Genomic DNA, 19,222 nt, shown 5'->3' with positions numbered 1-19,222 from the left:
AGGCATGACTGTACCTCCAATTGACTCAACTTAATGTTTCGAAGAAGAATGCCCTTACAAAACGCATCCGTAGACTCAGATGTGACACACTGGAAGGGGTGCTTAATCACGTCGTCTGGCGTTGGCCTTTCTCACGCACACATGTAAACGGAATGGATTGAATGAATCCAATCAAAGGATTGGATGAATTGGATGCCGCACCGACTTCATTTAAAGGTTGTTGTTTTCCAGCGCGAGTCAAAATAGAACTGCGCCTGCAGATGTTAAGATGAGATACGAGTCTCTTGTAAATATGTCACCACTTGCAAAGTAACAGATAAAGTCCCCTACATGATCTTAGCTCGATGCTAAAGCACATTTAAAAATGTAAAAGCACTGCCTGACCCAGTTTTAGTGCACATTCACCCATTTTCACTTCCCTTTCCTGAGAGGATAGAAGTAAAGAAGGTGAGAGGAAAGTTTACCAACTCCTCTTCCTGTCTGCGTTTCCTTTTAAAGCTCACGCATGTTCCGTTTTGTTGGCCTATTGCAGCATATATGCCGTTGAATACCGTACACACATCATTTTGACACTTTGTCACCTTTCACAAGCTAAATGCTAATATGTAGATCCAACAAAGTCAGACTTTATGATAGATTTACCATTTAGAAAGAGTTCAATTGGATACTTCCCACTGTGGAGGTTGTCAAATAGCAATAACAATGCTAGCTCAAGTAAATTAGGTGTTGAAATTGATCATTTTTAGTCATTTGGAATTTAAAAAAACGGTAAGTTGTTTCGATGTTTAGGACCAGGGGCAAATGATTTTACTAGTTGTTGACATATTTTTGAAATATGTTTTACCTTGGAAATGATTGGCAATCTTTCCCCTGAAAAGAAAAAGATTGGAAATAAAAAAAAAACAAAGTTTGGAAATAGGTCTTTATATTTATTTTTGAAAAAGTGAGGTCAAAATGAGGTTGGTCCACTCTTGTAAAAAAGGGCTTTGCTCTCAGGAGCGAGCTGGGGATTTGGAAGAAATGGTGACTGCAGAGTTTGTCCGTCTGAGGGAGTTCCTCCAAGAGGAGGAGGATAGCATCAAGCAGAAGCTACAAAAGCAAAAGGAGGAGAAACTGGGCCAACTGGAAGAAGCACTGACGGAGGCCACGCAGCAAATCAGCCAGCTGGAAAGCACGGCCGACCGGCTCCACGTCAAACTGACCGAAGAAGAAAACCCGGAGCAGCTAAAGGTGAGCGGGCGCAAACGTCAAGCCGGTGCACGGAAAATATCCGACGAAGACGTGTTTCTTGACGTATCTTATTTTTCTTTTCTGTGTTCAAGGGGATTAAAGATTTTATTGGCGGGTGAGTACCACGATTGACTTTTTTTATTGGACTTTTCTGTAATATTTGTGTTTTTTACCCTGCCAATATTTTTACATTTGGTTGAAACAATGTTTCGGTCAAATTGACTTGTACTTCTGCTGCTTCACCACTGGAGGGCAGACTGGCAAAGAATATAATAACTTTGCAACATGTGTTCATTCAAATATTTACAATACGTAGTATTATTAAATGCTCCACAATGTAAAAGCTAAACCAAAATATTATAATACAGTGAAAACTTGATGTTCCCATAAGAATACGTACTTACACCGTAATTTGATTAATAATTCCCATAGCTGGAAATCTTACGACAAATCTTGACAACTCTTACAAACAACAATTACACATAGAAAACAAATAATTGCAAATTAAATAAAAAAAGCAAATGAAATAAAAATAATAATTGCAAATTAAATTTAAAAAAAATAGCAAATTAAATTTAAAAAATAATTGCACATATGCATTCAAAATGTCACCTTACCTTAGAAAATGGCGGACGGAGTGTTTGTGTAGCATTCTCAGCATTCTGATTCCTTCTTTCTGCTTTTCAAGAGCTGAGAGCCTGTTTGAGCGCCCCCCAGAGGTCAGTGTGGATCTGCAGTCAGGAGACTTTTTGGGACCCTTGCAGTACCGCACCTGGCGAAAAATGAGCGCCATATTTCGACCAGGTAACAAAATCACTCCCACACAGCACCATCTAAGTCGGGGGGTGTCAAACAAAGTTTGGGGTCACGGGCCACATTCATGCCAACTACCGGACCACTTCCAGCCCGCGGAGCGCACATTTGACAACCCCCTCTGACCTAAGCGTTTCGATGACCTTTTTACCCGCTATCATTCGGCAGCCGTGACGGCGGTCTCGCTGGACCCGGACACGGCCTACCCGTGCCTGTGGGTTTCCTTGTGCCGCACCAGCGTCCAGGTGGGCAAAATCCAGCCCGAGCTGCCCAACAACCCGGAGCGCTTCACCCGCTACAACATCGTCTTGGGCACGGAGGCCTTCTCCCAAGGCCGACATTACTGGGAAGTGGAGGTGGGCTCCAAGACGGCGTGGGGCCTGGGCGTGGCCCGAGCCTCCGTCAACAGGAAGGAGGAGATCAACCTCTGCCCCGAGGACGGTTTCTGGACCGTGGTCCTCAGAGACAACGGAGACGGCACCTGCGAGTACGAAGCCTGCGCGGACACGGACGAGGACAGCTTGCTGTACCCCGTTAAAGCCCCCCGGCGGGTGGGGGTCTATCTAGACTACGAGCGAGGAGAGGTGGGCTTTTACGACGCCGGAGATATGAGCCACCTCTTCACCTTCTACGGGGCCAAGTTTAACGAGCCCGTCTACCCGTACTTTAATCCCTGGCCCATTATTAACGGCTACAACTGGGAGCCGCTGACCATCGTCTCGCCACACTGGGGATAGCTCATTTTCAAAGACATTAAAATAAAATAAAATACATTTTAAAAACTCGCTCATCATAGTGAGCCGTGCAAATGTGCGCTGGCCAATTTGTGCGTCTTTGTGGGAAACGTAAGTAACCCTTTGCAGTTTTGTGATAAGACCAAAACAATAGCAGCATTTTGGCATACCTTCTGGAGGTGCTTGACTTCATTTCGTAGCCATTTGCTGCCATTTTCTGCTATTTTCCGGCATCTATAAAGAAATATGGTAAAGTATGAACACTACTAGGACAGATTGACAATGCAATGATCAAAGCAAATATCATAAAATGAGGGACAGAATTGTTCTCTCTTGGAATTAATCTTTGCTATTATTTTATTCTTAAATTATGTGTCACCTGATGTATTTTAAGGGCACACACATACATCCCAAAACTCAATCAATGGACAGATAAGATAAGAGTTAAAATGAATAGAATTTAATCTTATGGATGGCAAATTTCTCAGCTTGGTGATGGGAGTAAAAATAGATTAAATAATGGAATCCTAAAACATTACCAGAGTGCACAAAGGCACATCAGAAAGTGGTTGGCATGTTAGGAATCATTTTTGTGCAATATGTGAATTATCTTTATATTTTTTTTCAAATGCTTAAGCAAATAATTCTCACTTTCATCAAGTGTGTTGTATAGAAGTTGCATTACAGATATTTTAAGATTAAGATGTCCCTTTGGCCTCAATTTTATTGGTCACAAATTGATTTAAAAAAAAAATGGTGCTGCTCAGTGAGTTGCCGCTAAAGGGCGTACAAACTGACTTTTTAAAACTACTGCAGTGAGTTGTTTTTATTATGCAAAAAAACGTTTTTTTTGTATATCATAATTTTTAATACAGGTTGTTTTATACTAAAACCCTAAATAAGTTATGTCCAGCTTCATCAGCTGATTGGATGTGACCTCATTTGACACAACGTGTATAAACATGATCTTTTTTTTAACCGCCAGGTTGATATATAGCTTTGCTTTTAGCCAATTGGATATCTCTCACATCTAATACAAACAAATAAATAATGAAAACAATGTTTGTGATGTTGCTGGATGTGTCAATTATTCACGACTGTTTGCATTCTCCCTTTTTTGGCTGCCAGGGTTACGGCTAGCGTCTTGATCTGTAATTAGATATATTATTGCGAGCGGGTTCACACGCGGTAACTGGAGATCTTGTGACGTCCCCATCCGAGACTCGGTATCGCTATCGGCGTCCGATGCGGCTATTGTCGGAGGATTTGGTCACGAGATCGGCGTCGAGCCTTTTTAGTTCCAAGGTGCTTTTTGCCTGCTCTAAATCAAAACACTAGGCCAGGAACGTCACACTCTGATTGGCTTGCCAACTAGATCTGAAGTTTACGATCTAGTCTTTCACCTCCAGTTAACCGGGATAGACTCCAGCACCCCGTGACCCTGACAAACGCGGTGCTGAAAATGAATGAACAAGCGAAATGTTTTGTCGTATACCTAAAAAAAATGGCGTTGGCGTGCGACGACCAGCACAAAAAAATATGTTTATGTGTTGGGCTTTGATCTAAAAATAGAGATGAAACATTTATTTACACGTGTGCACACGTGTGTGTTCAATGGCGCTTGCAGGATGAGGTTATGCATGCGGGACCACTTCCAGCCCTAACGTTTGAATATAAAAGGTGCAATTTGCATGCACCAAAAAAAGAAACAAAAATAGATGAAAAGATATCCTCCTGCGTGCTGTACGACCAAATGGGTCAGTGACCTGGGGAAAATGGGAAATTAATCCAATTCATGTTGCAAACCGAGGCTTCTGATATGAAAAAGGGGGATTTGGGAGCAGATAAAAGAGAAAAAAAGAGACGTAAGAATGCAAAGTGTTCGCATTTTTCAAAAGTTGGAACATTTCTATTGGAGAGTTCATTCATTTTCCGAGCTGTTTATCCTCAAACGGGTCGTGGGGTGTGCTGGAGCTTATCACAGCCAACTTTGGAGTTATGGGAAGGAGCTAAGACCTTAGATATTTTTTATAATGAGTTAAAATACAAACAAAAATAATCAGTCATTCTGTTCGTGTGTTTGTGACTCTACTTGTTATCCATGCTTGAATATGACATCGTTCAATTAATGACCAGCCAATTCCAGTGAAATGTTTCCAATATCCAATATTTTGAATGATTCAGTTCCATTTCTCATGAAAAAAAAATCACCCAAATTGGAAATGGTCCACTCTTTCTAACGCTCGCCATGGATTACTCAAGATGAAAACTGGAAAACGCGGCATGCAGAATTTGAATTTTGCGGCGGTAAAGTGAGCGTTCTCCTCAGATGGCCACCTTGAAAAAGAGGAGGACGTTAAAGGAGCACGTTGGCCTAGATGTAAAGCACGGGAGGTATAGAGTGTCACCTAAAAGGCCGAGAGATATCGAGTGAGTTAAGCAACTTAATCCTGGGGCCGAGACCAAAACTGGTGATAAAAAGCCACCCAGAAGGAATTTTGGCGCAGAAGAACCTCGGTGGCTCCGGCAGATGAAAAGAAATTCTGACCAGATAGCTTTTGGAGAATAAAAGGAAAGACAGGGGTCAAGCATACGGGAGAAACAATCGGAGGTGAAGTTGAGAGCGGAAGACTTTTGAGGAAAAAAAACTGTATTTGCTGACCTTTTTCTCAACTCAAATTGCACCTGATTTTCTACTTGAAAGAAGGGAGGGAGGAAGAGTAGGGTGAGCGAGAAAAAGAGAGGGAAAGAGGGAGAGAGAGAGAGAGAGAGAGGGGGGAGGAGGGAGCGCTCGCGTCGACATGTTCATGATCATTCGAGAGTCGACGGCCGCAGGGGGGACGGCTCCAGCCATGAGCGTGCCGCAGGAGAGGACCGCCAAACAGGTGGGCTTTTATTTATTCTCCGCAAACACCGTTACTCAACGCTTTCGGCTGAAATAGTTGACTTCAAGTGTGTCGGGAATTTGCTTAACCAGTGCCTAACATAATATTATAATGCAATAGTAGTACTATTTTGAAAAATTCAATCCTTCATAAAAATCATGATTATAAAGGACTTCCTTCTATATTCCTTAAAGCTGCATGTTATAGATTTGTTGACATGTACCTGGCGTTCGGTTGGCGACCAGTCCGGGTTTTTCGTGGCGAGGCATCAGAGGATGAGCACTAAAAAAAAATGGATAGCTGAGTTAGCGCACACGGGAAAATGCATAGTAGATGAAAACTATATTTACATTGTGTTTGTAGAACTGCAAGAGGTATTTCTAATATTTCATATCTATCACCTTGACCATAACTGTGTTGCCACGTGCATAACGATCATCTTCAAAAACACTGATGAAAATATTGTTAAAATGATAAGTTTTGATGAAGAAGTCATCATCAGGTGCTCTTTGCAGAGGATAAAGACATGGCTCAAAAAATATTGGATATGTTGGCATAATGATGTGGAAAATACGAAGGGAAATTATCTATAATAAAGGTGAATATGTCACGATGTGTTTGGAGTTAGGTAAATTCACCTGTGCACTAAACAGGATTAGAATTACAGCTCCATTTTCAGAACCAAAACGAGAGCATCATTGTAAGTCATCAGATTTTTGGGTCATACAGAAATGGCCTTCAAGTGAATGAATGAATATGAAAGAGAAACGACGAGGTGTGCGTTGAGCAGGGTAAGAGCCAAAGTTTCTTTGCTGCCGCAGGTGCGGGCCTCCATCAAGAAGAAAGTGGAGAAGCGCAGGAAGCGTGCCAACGAGCAAGGAGGAGGAGGAGGCACGGCGGCGGACATCCAAGTGTCCGTGCCGCAGCTGGAGCGCCAGCGGAGAGGCGCCCGCGTGCCCAACACGGACTCCGACAACGGGCAAACGTTGGAAGAGAGGCTGGAGGAGATGATGGAGGGAACCGGGAGGAAAGAAAACATCCCAGAAGAGGAGGAGGAGGCGGAAACGGAGGAGGCGGAGCCCGTTGACCTGCTGCCCATCGTCGACTCCATGTTTGGACAGGTAGCCAATCGTCACGTCATGCACGTCTTCACCTATTCTCAAACTAAATTAGAAGTTGCGTTTTAAGGTGCATCAATGAATGGCCCATCTTAAAAAAATGTTTTTTTATATATTATATGGATTATAAGACGAATTGTATTTCTAAAATAATTCACTTGAAATTTACCGTGAATAATGACAACAATTATCGTTCACAAAATACAGAACAGAAAAAATATTTTCTTGCTAATTTCAAATAAAATGCATAATAATAATGTAGGATATTGTTGTCTAAGTAAGGTCATGTATTTATTAGCTTAAAGGTGCTCTGAAATACAAGGGACTTTAAAATGATAGATCGGGCCCCATAGCCCCGCCCACAAAAACATCTCCAAACAGAAGATGATGTCACACCCAGAATGAGTTGCAGATTTCTGTTAGCATGCTATGCTATTAACTTGCTGCCTCGTGACTGTACTGTCACTCTTTCAACGTGTGCTAGCTAGCGCAGTGCTAGAAAGCTACACATGATGGATCATTCTGGTTGTGATGTCACTGCCTGAAAAAAGCTGGCATTCCCTAATGTATTGTTCTGGATCAAAATAACTATGAAATAGAAAAAAATGATGCAGATTTGAATGCCAAATTGGTTCTCTATATGTAAAATTATAATAGTGACATCATTTCTCTTTTTGACATGCTCACCATTTCATAGCAGCTTTAATGAAAAGAGTCCGTATTGGAAAGAACGGCTAGCAACAGCGTTATCTGGTGGTTCAACAAATTCACTGGCTCATATCCAAAATTGCCAGTGCAGTAATATGAATCTACCATATCTGAGATCTTAGATTATTATTATCTTAGACTACGTTCCGTCTCACTTAACCCGGCGCGTCGCCGTTAAGGACGAGCTGGCGTGTGTCGGAGAGGATTTAAGCTCCTTTACTTTAGGAAACATTAGGAAAGTGTAATCCGTAACGGATAGTGCCAGAGATGTGATGATACGGCCGTAAACCCGTGGCCGTCGTGCGCTCGCTCACCATCGCATCGCATCACGTCCTGAGAGAGAGCCATGATCATAAATACACATACAATAAATCGCCACGATAAAAACAATGTAACGATATGCCAAAGGGCAACCATTTACGCTAGGGGCAATTTAGCGTACAATTAGCTTAGCATGCATGTTTGTGGGACGTGGGAGGATGCTGGAGTACCCGGATAAAAAAACACGCAATGGTGAAGAGAGTTTTGTTTTTTTGGGAAAGGAGCACGGCTTGTGATTCAGTGAAATGCAATCTATCGAATTGAGGAAAGTAGCCCTTGAGGTGACGCTGTGAGTCATCCTCACGTAAAGCGAATTATATCTGGAAAGAGAAAAATAGCTGACGTCGCTCGGTGAGGATGCGACGGCTCCAAAAATAAGATGTCGCAAGCGCAATGGGGAAGGAACGGAAGGAGCAAGCGACCGCATCTAATTAAAAGCTCATTTCCAAGTTGCGCTGAAGGATCCTCAGCCCACTTCCCCCCGGGGTCAACTAAAGGCAGACGAATGACGACAGAAATGTCGCGCAACAGCAGCATGAGTCTATTGACGCACATAAATGTCCAATTGAAATGCTGCAAAAATCCAATATTAAGTCTTCACTGTGAACCAGTCAAATATTTCTGATTTTGCTCTTACATATTAGGATAGCATATTTAGAATTTTACCCTGCAAATGTTGTTTATCAATTATTCTATTTGATAAATCTCATCGTTAAGCTAACGCTAACTTTTGAATACTGCCCCTGAAAACGTATCAAATTATCAAGTGACGGGGGACCCATCCAAACACACACACACACACACACACACACACACAACGCCATACCTTCTTCCCTACACTGTCTATCTCTGATTGACAGCTCTTGTTAGCGGACACCGGTTGCCGAACATCTGAGACCAGATCAGTACGCAACGTACACAAAAAACAAATCTACTTTACACACTGAATGGTAATGTGATGAGAGGCAACTGAGCTGCTAGTTAATCAGTCAGAATGGTTAGTTGCCGGTGTCAGATTGACTCACGCGTGTATTAGAACTGGCCAACATGAAGTGACAAATAAGGCAGAAATTCTAAAGTTAAAAATACAAAGGAATCGAACTGAACTCAGAGTGAAAATTCAAGATTTATACCTGTGGTATGAGTAAAATGCAGGGAAATGACCTCCATTTTTGAAGGCTTTAAAAGGAGTCAAATCATCAAAAATTGTCAAATTTAGCAGTTTGTCACCCCTCACGTAGACCAGATTCAGGATCTGTTAATCTATCTTTGATATATATTTTTTAAATGTAGTAATATTCTCAAAGGGACTCTGGATAAACAAACAAGTGGGCCATCTCTATGACCATGAATGAGCGGTCTCTGTCGCCCTCTAGCGGCAATTGTGCGCAACAGCATAACACTAGTGCACATAATAATATCCTTCCAATTCTTCCTCTCATTTTCCGTCTACTCACTTCCCTTAATCAAACATACGTTTTCAATTGTGGTAATGTGAGCGGTAACATTTATAGTCCAAATTGTCGGTCGCATTGAATGTCGCCTTTGACCAATTTTTGCATTTTTCTGCTCATTCATAATGCTCACAAGAGGAGTCTCAAACAAGACAATATTTATGATATTGCCACCAGAAGGCAGCGTACCCCCCAAAGCAATCAAACTAAATACAGCAATTTAAAAACAGACCATTACAAAAGCACTCTAATTAAAACGAGGAAACTAAAGATTAATCACTGCGCCGCTAGATTATTTGTCATCTTTGTTTTCGTAAACCATTTTTTTTTCAGTTGTCAATTGCATTAGAATATTCTTTTTAATGTTCGCGCTTACAACAAACTCGCCGTTCATCCCTCGCTTTTTAAGAAAGCCGCTACGGATGAAAATATCTTTTTGGGGGGTTGACTTTTCTCCCTTTTATCATCACACCCTCTCACTTAATCCCAATGCGCAGCGATTAATCCCCTTCTGTTTTTACCCTCTTAATTCTCCTCCTAAAAGTGGTCTTGCTGCGGATGAAGTCGTACGGATGCGACATGGGAGATTAGAGTAGTTGATCAGTGGAAAAGAGAAACGGGGATGTGTTCAGTTGACGCTTACTTTGGTTTGTGTGAGGCGATGACACTTGGGGCTCCGCGGAGTGGGCGGAGTCAGTCAGAGAGTACAAGTGGGCTTCGTCGCCGAGTGGGTATTTGGGGACGATGCTTTCCGCCATGGTGGAACTACATTTTTAAGGTGCGAGGGTCCTGAGGATACAAAAAAGGAAGAAAGTAAAGTATTGCAAAAAGGGTGGGAGGGTAGGTGATGGGAAATTGCACCAAATCATCCATGAAAAAGAACATTAAAAAGGTAAGAATTTATGTTTTAGCAATAGTGCGACCGTTACGTATTTTATTTTCAAAGGAATTCACAATATCAATTGATTTGAGCATGTCGGGTTATTTACTTAGGGATCATCTAACCCAGGGTTTTTTTTAAATGAGGGGCCCATATTTGATTTGGATTTAAAAACTATTAACACATCAGGTTGCAGGATTCAATTTTTACAAAACGCATGTCAGGACTTAAATATTATGAGCCTGGAAAAGTACATTATTTGAGAGTATTCTATGGATATGAGCAGTTGCATCATTGTTAAAGAGTGATGAGGGAAGTACAGTTTAAATGTTAGAAATATATTTGTTAACGCTTTACATACAGACAGAGAATCATTTTTAATGAATACTTTTTGGGTGGGTATCCAAAATGTTGCTATTTTTTAGTGTAAATGACTCAAAATGGCGGCCTTTGCCCCCCAGGTCTTTTTAAAAATGGGTCGCTGAAAGGGGCGTTATTGATTGGCGAGCAGGCACACTATTATTAAATTATATATCTAATTAAATGACTGCTGTGTTCTCATTGTTAGTAGGTTTGAGAGCAAATGTTTTGGTGGCCACAAATCAGAGGAAAGATTTAGAGAGACTTTTTTGAACTGAAAAGTTCCATGGACAAACGCAGCTGACAAAAGTCGCCTGGTCTGCCTCAAAAGGGCGTGTCAGACGGGTCCCCGGGGGGTGACGTGAGGGGCCTCGGGCCCCCGCGACTGCAGGAAGAAGACGACGTGAAAGAAGAGCCGTTCAAAGCTCCTTTCAGGACGTTGCTAAAGAACAGCGAAATGCTGCACAACATCGCAGGCCCCGCTTGCATCTTCCTCAAGCGAGGTTTTTTGCTGACCCTCGTACGTAACAAAAAGCTGTCGACGCCGCTCACCTACCCCCGTGCCCCCCTCCCCATCACGGCCAACAACGCATCACCGCTTCGGGGTCGATCGTTGAGCGAAGCGATTGACTTTGAATTGTTGCGGCGATGTGGTGTTCGGACTGGTTCTTGTGTTTGACCTCCATTCATCTGTTTGTGATGGAAAAGTGTTGACACGCTATTCACTTCTGCCTCCGTTACGACTGAAGTTGAAACATTAGTCCAATTTATTCAAGTTATAGTAAAGGCTAACCAGGTTGGGGTCTTAGAATTGTCCTGTTTTTGGAGTTACAGAAATGTATTCTGTGATAATGTGAGGGCAGGAGCCTGACTAGTGGGAAAGAAAGTTTAGCTTAAGTTTACTTTACTTCATTTAGGATGTCAATACAGGGGTCGGTAAACTGTGTAAAAAAATGGAGGGGTTCCAGTCGAGAAAAAGAAGCTAAAATTGGACTATATGGGCATCTGAAGGGCTGTGAATGTCTCTAAATCTTCTAATCTTCGCGTGTTGCCTTAGCAACATCGCCAAAGTAATCTGGTTAGCCCTACATGCAATTTTATGTCCTCATTATTCTGCATACAATTTAATCCTGCATTTGCATATAGTGTTTTGTTGATTTATATATCATACATGAGGATAAGTGGTTCAGAAAATGAATCAATGTGTATCTGCTAACGTAGCAATTAGCTAATTACGACTAGCGCTAGCCTCGTCTAATCGCTATTCAGCATATTTACACAAGAACAATAATATACTACTAAACCCCACAATAATATTTATCGCTTCTAGAGCTCCAATTTGTTCTTATGAATTCTTGAACAATACATAATTTAGCAACATAACACATTCGACGATAATTGAGCATTGAGGCTTAATCTATAAAATTGTTTGCTTACCGGAAGTTTTGACTGGACGACCACAGCTCTTCGCTTCAACCTAAAGCGCACTTCTTTTACCTAACAAGTGAGAAAATCGTTAGACATCAATGAAAATGAAATATTCATTGTTTTATATTGTTTTTGTATAACATTTCGTACCGGACGCTTCCTCTGTTCATTCAAAATGCTCACAGGTGGAATCTGTGATTGCCCGTGATATTCACTTTTGCCACTAGAGGGCAAAGTTTCCCCGTGTACTATGACCTTACATATACGTACTATAAAAATACGTAGTATATACTTATATACTTAAATGGTGCACTACTTTTATAAATTTAGATTTCATTTGACTGTGTCACAAATGTTGAGGCTGGTGTTTTTACATTATAATATTTAAAATATGAACCACACAAAAAATGTAGATACTATATTGATTCATGATCCATGTCATCTCTTCATTAGTCATTGTGTCTTCTAGATGTAAGATGTCTTTCCAATTAAATGGGTCTTAAGTAACAGTTTGCTCATGAAATTGATGAATAAGAACAACTTGACATCTATCATGGTTTCCTCCAAACAGGACCGAGAGCTGAGACCAGAGGAGATGGATGGTGAGAAGAAAATCCATTTGTTCTCCCAAGTTTCCTTCTTCAGTAGACTTAATAACATAGCTCCCCATGTCTGTCTTCAGAATTACGAGAGGCCTTTCTAGAGTTTGATAAGAATAAGGATGGCTATATTAGTCATAAAGATCTGGGAGAGTGCATGAGGACCATGGGATACATGCCTACTGAGATGGAGCTCATAGAATTGAGTCAGCAGATTTGTGAGTGGATCAAAAATGGCAAAATACTATTTCCCCACTGTGTTTTCTTCTTCAAAAACTCTTAAGTCAAGTGTGTCTATCCTCAAGGTGGAGGAAAAGTGGACTTTGAGGATTTTGTGGAGCTGATGGGACCCAAAATGTTAGCAGAAACCGCCGACATGATTGGAGTGAAAGAACTACGTGATGCGTTCAAAGAGGTTGGGAATCTCTGATTATTGAAGTATTTTGACATTTAGATAAGATACATGAACAATATGTCATTCTCTCCTGGAGTCCAGTTTGATTCCAATGGTGACGGTCAAATCAGTTTAACGGAGCTCCGGGAGGCCATGAAAAAGCTGTTGGGGGAACAAGTGACCAACAGAGAAATGAACGAAATTCTACGAGAAGTGGACCTCAACGGAGATGGTTTAGTGGATTTTGAGGGTGAGCACTACGAGAAGTGGGAAATAACCCATTGATTTATTGTTTATCCAAAATAATTCTGAGTTATGCTCCCATTTCTCCTGTCATTTATGTCTTGCAGAGTTTGTGAGGATGATGTCCAGGTGATGTGGACCACACGGACCGGAGACTTTAACAAACAAACCGGGGAACACCTCCTTTAGCTGTAGCTATTGTAAATGTAAAATGTATATACTATAAAGTGATAGAAATATGTTGTAAATACTGGACTGTTTATACTCCACTCACGGTGGAATATGTGCTTATAGACCAACCACTAAAACTTCAGCTACTTTTGTCCAGATACTTTCTACAGTTCACAATCCAAGACTACAATGCTAAAGTATTTTTGTACATTAAATGTTTGAGTGAAATTGCTTTGTACAACTATAAACGATGAGCAAATGATCACTCCCCAAGGTATGATTTTGAAGTATATAAACAAAGTGACGCGACAACATCTCTGAAGCAACATCCATTTATTGAAAACTTGACCAGGAGTCTGTACACCAGATATTGTGAGCGAAAGGAGCTAAAGACTCAGTTTCCCATGATGCTTTGCCTCGTGACTCGAGACACTTGTGTAGAACGGCAATGGATATCTTGTTCCTTCTTCAGAGCAGTGCGGGAGAATGAAGAGAAGGATTAAAAAAAAATAAAATGATAATAAAAGCGAGAGATAGGAGGGAAACTAAGCTCAGCCCTCAGGGGAGAAAGAGAAAAAATGGACAGTGAAGAACGGAGGTCCTTTCCAGGAGACGTTGGACCAGGTGGAGAAGATGCTCCTCCCCCTTTCCCCTGGCTGCCTTCCGGCCATGGTTAACGGTGGCGAGGTGGAGCCTCGGATGCCTCGGACGTCTCAGACGTCTCTCCCCCTTCCCCTCTTCTTGCGTCCCTCTCCCTCACCGGCGCTCTTTCTCTTTCTCTCCTTGGCCGAGCCTCACTTGCTGGTCATGGTGAAGCAGCCCTGTTGGTGCCACTGCATGTCGCGGATGCGTCGCACCGACTGCAGCTGCGGGGTGCGGGCGCCGTACTCGTTGAAGTGCCTGTATTCGCCCTTCTCCAGCAGGTACTGGCTTCCGCGGTAGCCGGGGAACTGGTATCCCACGAAGCTGCAAAGAGAGAAAGAGGGTAAGCCGAGGTGGGGCGCCGGGCTGATCGACCCCGGGACCGGTCGGAGCGGCGCTCACGTTCCGCAGGTGACCACGATGCTGCCCACTCTGTCGGTGAACCCGTAGGAGAACAAACTGGGGACGTCGTCGTCCGTGATCTCCATCTTTCGCCCCTTGAACTCCCCCACCTCGTGCAGGCAGATCTTGTGCTTATCGGGGTCCTGTTGGAGAGAGGGCGGCCCGGGATGAGACGCTCGCCCTACGTGGGCGGCGTCCCTTTCCCGTGGGGGGTGGAGATTACCATCCGGATGGGCCTGAAGGAGAGCAGGTAGTCGTTCTTCTGACAGTTGCTCCAAGAGTCCCAGCGAGGGTACTCGCCCTTCTCCAGGATGTACATCTCGCCGCAGAGGTTTATCTGCTCAAAGCCCACGAAGCTGCCAATCAAACAACGCTGACGTCACGGCGAGCCGAGTCGAGCCGAGCCGAAGCGGACGCCGGGCGACTCACGGGCCGTTCTCCACGCGGAGCGAACGCACGCGTTCCATGCCCAGCTCGCAGATGTTCATCACCTCGCTGCTGATCTCGATCACGCGGCCCTGGAAGTTCTCCTGGTCGTACACCGACATCTACGGAGGAGGGGAGAAGGGGCGGGTGAGGCGCGCCTCCTTTTTACCCTTTACTTTCCCTCACCTTGTAGGAGGCGAGTCCGAACTCGGACTTTTTGCTCTGGGCCGCCTTCCCGTCGGTCTGGGACGAGGACTTGGATTTGTCGCTGGACATGGTTGCTTGGGCTGGAGAAAGAAGGCACTGACTGCGTCACGTATAGCGTGGGCGCACTGGAGAGTGTGTGCGGCCCGGTTGCGCCCTTCCCTTTTATATGCTGGCGCTCACGGGAGAGGGATTAAATCCGGTGAAACCAACCTGCTGAGGTCAGAAGCGGGACACAAAAGAAAAGACCACCTCATCAGAGGGAGGACGACAATGCGTGGGCGGAGCCAGAGCAGCGGGCCAGTGACGAGTCTGAGTTTTAAAAAAACCCAGCTGGCTTCACCCCGTATAGGAATAAAATGTTTTTATAAAAGTTCTCGTTATGTTAAAGTTGCTTGATATTTTACCTAATATCTTGTACATAGTACTATAGTACAGTACGTATATAGCAGTATGAAAAATGCAAGTATAACATTCAAACGAACTGAAATTAATGAATTCTGCAGCATACTTCCAAATCTCAGTCGTATATAAATTATTGTAGCAATTATAATAGGTTACGCGGTACATCAATAGCTAAATGACATCTCTTGCCGCGCTATAACCAATTAAAATCATTGAACAAAATTGCTTCAGCAACAGACGGAAAGAGACAATACAGACCTGGGAGTCATATATTCTTTATCCTCTGCTAAGAAGGATTCATATAATTGGTGAGAGGTGTTGAGCCCAGGACGTTTGTGCGTCTGTCTTATTGGAGATGGGCACACCAGGAAGGGCAGCACTGAGAAATATGAAATGGAAAGAAAAAATCATTTTGTCATTTGAGAGATGCATGTTTTAGCTGAAGGGATTGAATCGTTATCATATTGTAAGTATGTTATCACACACTCATTTCTTGGAACTTCAGATGCTTAAGTGTAAGACACCAAATGTACACTCACTCACGATTCATCGTAAATGGCTAGATTTAGATATAGTATACTATGTAGAGCATGTTCCTAAAGTCCCCAAGTCCAACATTATATAATTAAAGGTCTGGTCCCGCCTCCCGACATTTAGGGATGCCCGTGCCCCAGTGTTAATCCGCTCACTCTCCACCCTTATCAACCCTTTGTGCGCACACATAGATGTCGGAGTGCTGACCGGGGTCCGAACATACCGGACCGCCTTTGTCTCCCCTCTATGATATGTGCTGAGCTGGTCACGGCTGGCGGCCCGAGGGGACGCAAGGCCAACGCCACCAGGGAGCGTGTAGCCCCGCGCGAACGCACGGGCGGAGGACCGCCCCGCCCCAACGGGCTGCCTGCCTGGCCATATAAAAGCCCAGCGCCAGGTACTCCCAAAATTCTGCGCGAGGCGGGCGTTGGGTGTCTTCTACTTCAGAGCTCTTGGAAAAATTAAAGCGGTAAGGTCTTAACACGGTGGGCCAAAGAATAGAGTCAATAAAGGACTAACTACCGAGGATGTACTTATTAGTTTTGCTTTACTCATTTTAATCCCTGACCATAGTCACGAACCTGCGTGTTTGTGTTTGCATTAGGAGTAGAGATGTTCAGAACTACCAGGTCCCCGCTGATGCAGCCCCTGGCTAACTCAGGAATGGGCATGGCGCCTTGCTTCAAGGTAAAATTAAGGAGATGATTTTTTGGGGGGGGGGATGTCTGACATTGAATTTATCTGCTCTGTACCCGATAGGTGACTGTGTTCGAGCAGGAGCATTTCCAGGGCAAGAACTTGGAGCTCACCTCGGAGTGCTGCAACATCCAGGAGTGCGGTCTGGACAACATCCGCTCCATCCGGGTGGAGAGCGGCGCGTAAGTCGCCCCGCTATCGCTTCACCTGTAGACAGAAATGGATTCAAGGATGGGTTTGGATGGCATATACCCACGCGCACACGTTCAATGTCAATTGTGTATAATGGGAGAAATGAGCAAGGACCAATTGTAGCCTTTATCTTTTTTTGGGGTGCTTTCTGAAGCTGGGTTGGTTTCGAGCATCACGACTTCCAAGGCCAGCAACTGATCCTGGAACGAGGAGAGTACCCCCACTGGGATTCCTACAGCGGCTCCCTGGCTTACCACGTGGAGCGCCTGGTGTCCCTGCGCCCCATCGCCTGCGCCGTGAGTACGCCACACTCCCCCCCAAAAAACCCGGTCCTGGGCCATCGTCCTTCATCCCGAGCCGGTCGCCCTTCTTCCCAAGTCGCACCAGAGCAGCCGCATGACCATCTTTGAGAAGGAGAACTTCATGGGACGCAGCGTGGAGATCTCCGACGACTACCCCTCGCTGCAGGCCATGGGATGGCAGACGTCCGAAGTGGGCTCCATGCGTGTGCAATGCGGCGCGTGAGTTGATGACGACGATCTTTTCTTCCCCAAATCGCCGGGCGCCGCTCGTGTTCCAAGTTTGATTCCCTAAGCAAAAAAAAGTGAAGTGATCCCCACCTTCCCTCCACGCAGCTTCGTGTGCTACCAGTTCCCCGGCTACCGAGGTCAGCAGTACATCATGGAGTGCGAGAGACACAGTGGCGACTACCAGCAATGTAAAAGCTGGGGTTCCCACTGCCAGACCCCCCAGATCCAGTCCATCAGACGCATTCAGCACTGAAAGGAGGACCCACTCAGCCACCATCTCCTTCTTTCTGTCTCCTCCTTCTTGTTGGGTGGGGCTGCAGTCCACTCCATGCCGTCTCACCAACGAGTAGAAGAGACAATAGAGCACCGTTAAAGCACAGGAAATCCAGTACAACACACACATGCACACGCACGAATGATACATACCTGGGTAAAGTGTCTTTTTATCTCACAAACAGGCCTTAAGCTGTTTTTTTTCAAGGCCACTCAGAGGAGAATTTCCAAGTTGTGCTGCGGCCTTTTTGTGTGGATGTGGTCAACTCACAGCTTGATAGCAAATAAAGTCAATTTTGCCTCAAAAGCAACATTTCTCTTCTTTATTTTTGCTCATCAAAATATTCATTCTGGATGAGGATTAACAAGATTAAACTGGAAATAAGAAGCAGGTTTCCGTATAACTATTAGTTGGGGGGAAAACACCACGTTGAACTCGTTGTTAGCATGCTGCTAGCGTGCTACTACTGCGCACATTTATTTAGCTGTTGTTATTTGTTAATGACGAGTTACTCTTTCTTATTACAGAAGAATAAGTGATTCCTGCCAGTGTTCTAACACCGAAACAAAAGCACTTTTATAAAACTTGGACCCTCGTTTTGATCAATTGACTTTTTCACCTGCCCTTTTCATGACATACTGTGTAAAGTATGTACTATACATTAATCGCACAAATGTGAACACAGCACGAAGCACTCACCGTTTACTTGTGTAAATCCTCGTGAATTAAAATGATTAAAATAAGAAAATATATTACAATATAGGTGTATATACTGTAAAGGCACGCCGAACGCACCCGTTCCGCATTTCTCACTAATTTTGATGACGTCATGCATGGATAACAGTGACTTGATTGGTGTAGTATTCCTCTTGACCACTGAGGGGCAGGAGCGTAACAAACCAGAAAATTGAAATTAAAGTTGACACAGTGAAGACGACCTTTTGTTTATTGTCAGTCGTTTCAATGTATACTATTGAACAACTAGCACGAAACAGCATCAGTAAAAAGGCCCCAAAAGTGAATTTAAAATGTCAAATATGAATGAAATAGATGAAAATTCAAGCAAATATTTTTTTCAGATTAAAGTTCAATACAAACACAATAAAAGACAAGTGAAATCCGAGCAAAAAAGTTTCTCCAGATAATGTACTAATCATGTTTCTATAAAATGCAAAAATAAAAGTCACAGGTGTCCAAAGCGGTCCTCAAGGGCCACAGTACTAGTTTCTGGAGAAACCTCATTGGTTAAATTGTCTGTTCTGGATCAGATGGCACAAAAACCGGCCCTTTGTGGAAAAGTTTGGACACCCCTACCAAGACGTTTGAAGCGTTTGAGTTGAAGATCAACTTTCAGTCGTTTTTCATTCTAGTTGGGGAAAAGCATATCCAGTTGTTTTGGTGTGGGCCTGGGCCAGCGCTGGTTGAATTTGACAAAGAAATGCGGGTCTTTGAACGGCCCCCCGTAGACGATGGCCTGCATCAGGTAGACGAGGGCCAACACCAGGACGCAGATGAGGACAAACGGGACGAAAGGCCTCAGCTGACGCCCCGCCACGCGCAAGCCGTAGCACAAGCCGCC

General features: G+C 43.8%; 3 protein-coding genes and 1 long non-coding RNA gene across 7 annotated transcripts; 2 read left to right on the top strand and 2 right to left on the bottom strand.

The window, feature by feature from the left end:
• Nucleotides 1-1,852: 1,852 nt before the first annotated feature.
• LOC144082268 (uncharacterized) lies at nucleotides 1,853-12,147 on the bottom strand. The gene is made up of 6 exons (XR_013303216.1): nucleotides 12,082-12,147; nucleotides 11,941-12,000; nucleotides 9,907-10,052; nucleotides 5,886-5,944; nucleotides 2,948-3,011; nucleotides 1,853-2,002 (listed from the first exon to the last, which is right to left on the bottom strand). It is a non-coding gene; the product is annotated as an uncharacterized LOC144082268 (long non-coding RNA).
• On the top strand, nucleotides 5,561-13,664 carry cabp2b (calcium binding protein 2b). 3 transcript variants are annotated; one of them, XM_077609283.1, is made up of 7 exons: nucleotides 5,561-5,662; nucleotides 6,484-6,783; nucleotides 12,503-12,533; nucleotides 12,614-12,748; nucleotides 12,836-12,945; nucleotides 13,027-13,174; nucleotides 13,275-13,664. In XM_077609283.1, the coding sequence occupies exons 1-7, from the start codon at nucleotides 5,579-5,581 to the stop codon at nucleotides 13,298-13,300; spliced, it is 834 nt and encodes a 277-aa protein (XP_077465409.1). In that variant the 5' UTR covers nucleotides 5,561-5,578; the 3' UTR covers nucleotides 13,301-13,664. The 3 variants fall into 3 exon arrangements, with proteins under 3 accessions (XP_077465409.1, XP_077465410.1, XP_077465411.1); XM_077609284.1 differs by lacking the exons at nucleotides 5,561-5,662; nucleotides 6,484-6,783 and adding exons at nucleotides 9,354-10,155; nucleotides 10,835-11,023 and having other exon boundaries at nucleotides 13,275-13,662; XM_077609285.1 differs by lacking the exons at nucleotides 5,561-5,662; nucleotides 6,484-6,783 and adding an exon at nucleotides 9,360-10,155 and having other exon boundaries at nucleotides 13,275-13,658.
• crybb1l1 (crystallin, beta B1, like 1) lies at nucleotides 13,655-18,436 on the bottom strand. Of its 2 annotated transcripts, XM_077609298.1 has the most exons (10): nucleotides 18,343-18,436; nucleotides 17,551-17,915; nucleotides 17,094-17,429; nucleotides 16,761-16,854; nucleotides 15,676-15,796; nucleotides 14,995-15,228; nucleotides 14,812-14,930; nucleotides 14,606-14,738; nucleotides 14,383-14,525; nucleotides 13,655-14,304 (listed from the first exon to the last, which is right to left on the bottom strand). In XM_077609298.1, exons 6-10 carry the CDS (start codon nucleotides 15,082-15,084, stop codon nucleotides 14,133-14,135), a joined length of 657 nt encoding a protein of 218 aa, XP_077465424.1. In that variant the 5' UTR covers nucleotides 15,085-15,228; nucleotides 15,676-15,796; nucleotides 16,761-16,854; nucleotides 17,094-17,429; nucleotides 17,551-17,915; nucleotides 18,343-18,436; the 3' UTR covers nucleotides 13,655-14,132. The 2 variants fall into 2 exon arrangements, with proteins under 2 accessions (XP_077465424.1, XP_077465425.1); XM_077609299.1 differs by lacking the exon at nucleotides 18,343-18,436 and having other exon boundaries at nucleotides 14,995-15,225; nucleotides 17,551-17,984.
• cryba1l1 (crystallin, beta A1, like 1) lies at nucleotides 16,171-17,953 on the top strand. Its single transcript, XM_077609300.1, has 6 exons — nucleotides 16,171-16,420; nucleotides 16,556-16,638; nucleotides 16,711-16,829; nucleotides 16,994-17,135; nucleotides 17,218-17,360; nucleotides 17,475-17,953. The coding sequence occupies exons 2-6, from the start codon at nucleotides 16,564-16,566 to the stop codon at nucleotides 17,620-17,622; spliced, it is 627 nt and encodes a 208-aa protein (XP_077465426.1). The 5' UTR covers nucleotides 16,171-16,420; nucleotides 16,556-16,563; the 3' UTR covers nucleotides 17,623-17,953.
• Nucleotides 18,437-19,222: the final 786 nt, after the last annotated feature.

This window comes from Stigmatopora argus, chromosome 9, assembly GCF_051989625.1.
Source record: "Stigmatopora argus isolate UIUO_Sarg chromosome 9, RoL_Sarg_1.0, whole genome shotgun sequence".
NCBI classification, from domain to species: Eukaryota; Metazoa; Chordata; class Actinopteri; order Syngnathiformes; family Syngnathidae; genus Stigmatopora; species Stigmatopora argus.
This window is presented reverse-complemented; position numbering and strand designations above follow the sequence as displayed.

Coding starts and splice junctions, on each gene's coding strand:
- crybb1l1 (XM_077609298.1), bottom strand. CDS start 15,084: ATGTCCAGCGACAAATCCAAGTCCTCGTCCCAGACCGACGGGAAGGCG. Junction 14,931..14,994: donor TCGGACTCGCCTCCTACAAG/GTGAGGGAAAGT, acceptor CCTCCTCCGTAG/ATGTCGGTGTACGACCAGGA. Junction 14,305..14,382: donor ATCGTGGTCACCTGCGGAAC/GTGAGCGCCGCT, acceptor CTCTCTTTGCAG/CTTCGTGGGATACCAGTTCC.
- cabp2b (XM_077609283.1), top strand. CDS start 5,579: ATGTTCATGATCATTCGAGAGTCGACGGCCGCAGGGGGGACGGCTCCA. Junction 5,663..6,483: donor AGGAGAGGACCGCCAAACAG/GTGGGCTTTTAT, acceptor TTGCTGCCGCAG/GTGCGGGCCTCCATCAAGAA. Junction 12,534..12,613: donor GAGACCAGAGGAGATGGATG/GTGAGAAGAAAA, acceptor GTCTGTCTTCAG/AATTACGAGAGGCCTTTCTA.
- cryba1l1 (XM_077609300.1), top strand. CDS start 16,564: ATGTTCAGAACTACCAGGTCCCCGCTGATGCAGCCCCTGGCTAACTCA. Junction 16,830..16,993: donor ATCCGGGTGGAGAGCGGCGC/GTAAGTCGCCCC, acceptor TGCTTTCTGAAG/CTGGGTTGGTTTCGAGCATC. Junction 17,361..17,474: donor ATGCGTGTGCAATGCGGCGC/GTGAGTTGATGA, acceptor CCCTCCACGCAG/CTTCGTGTGCTACCAGTTCC.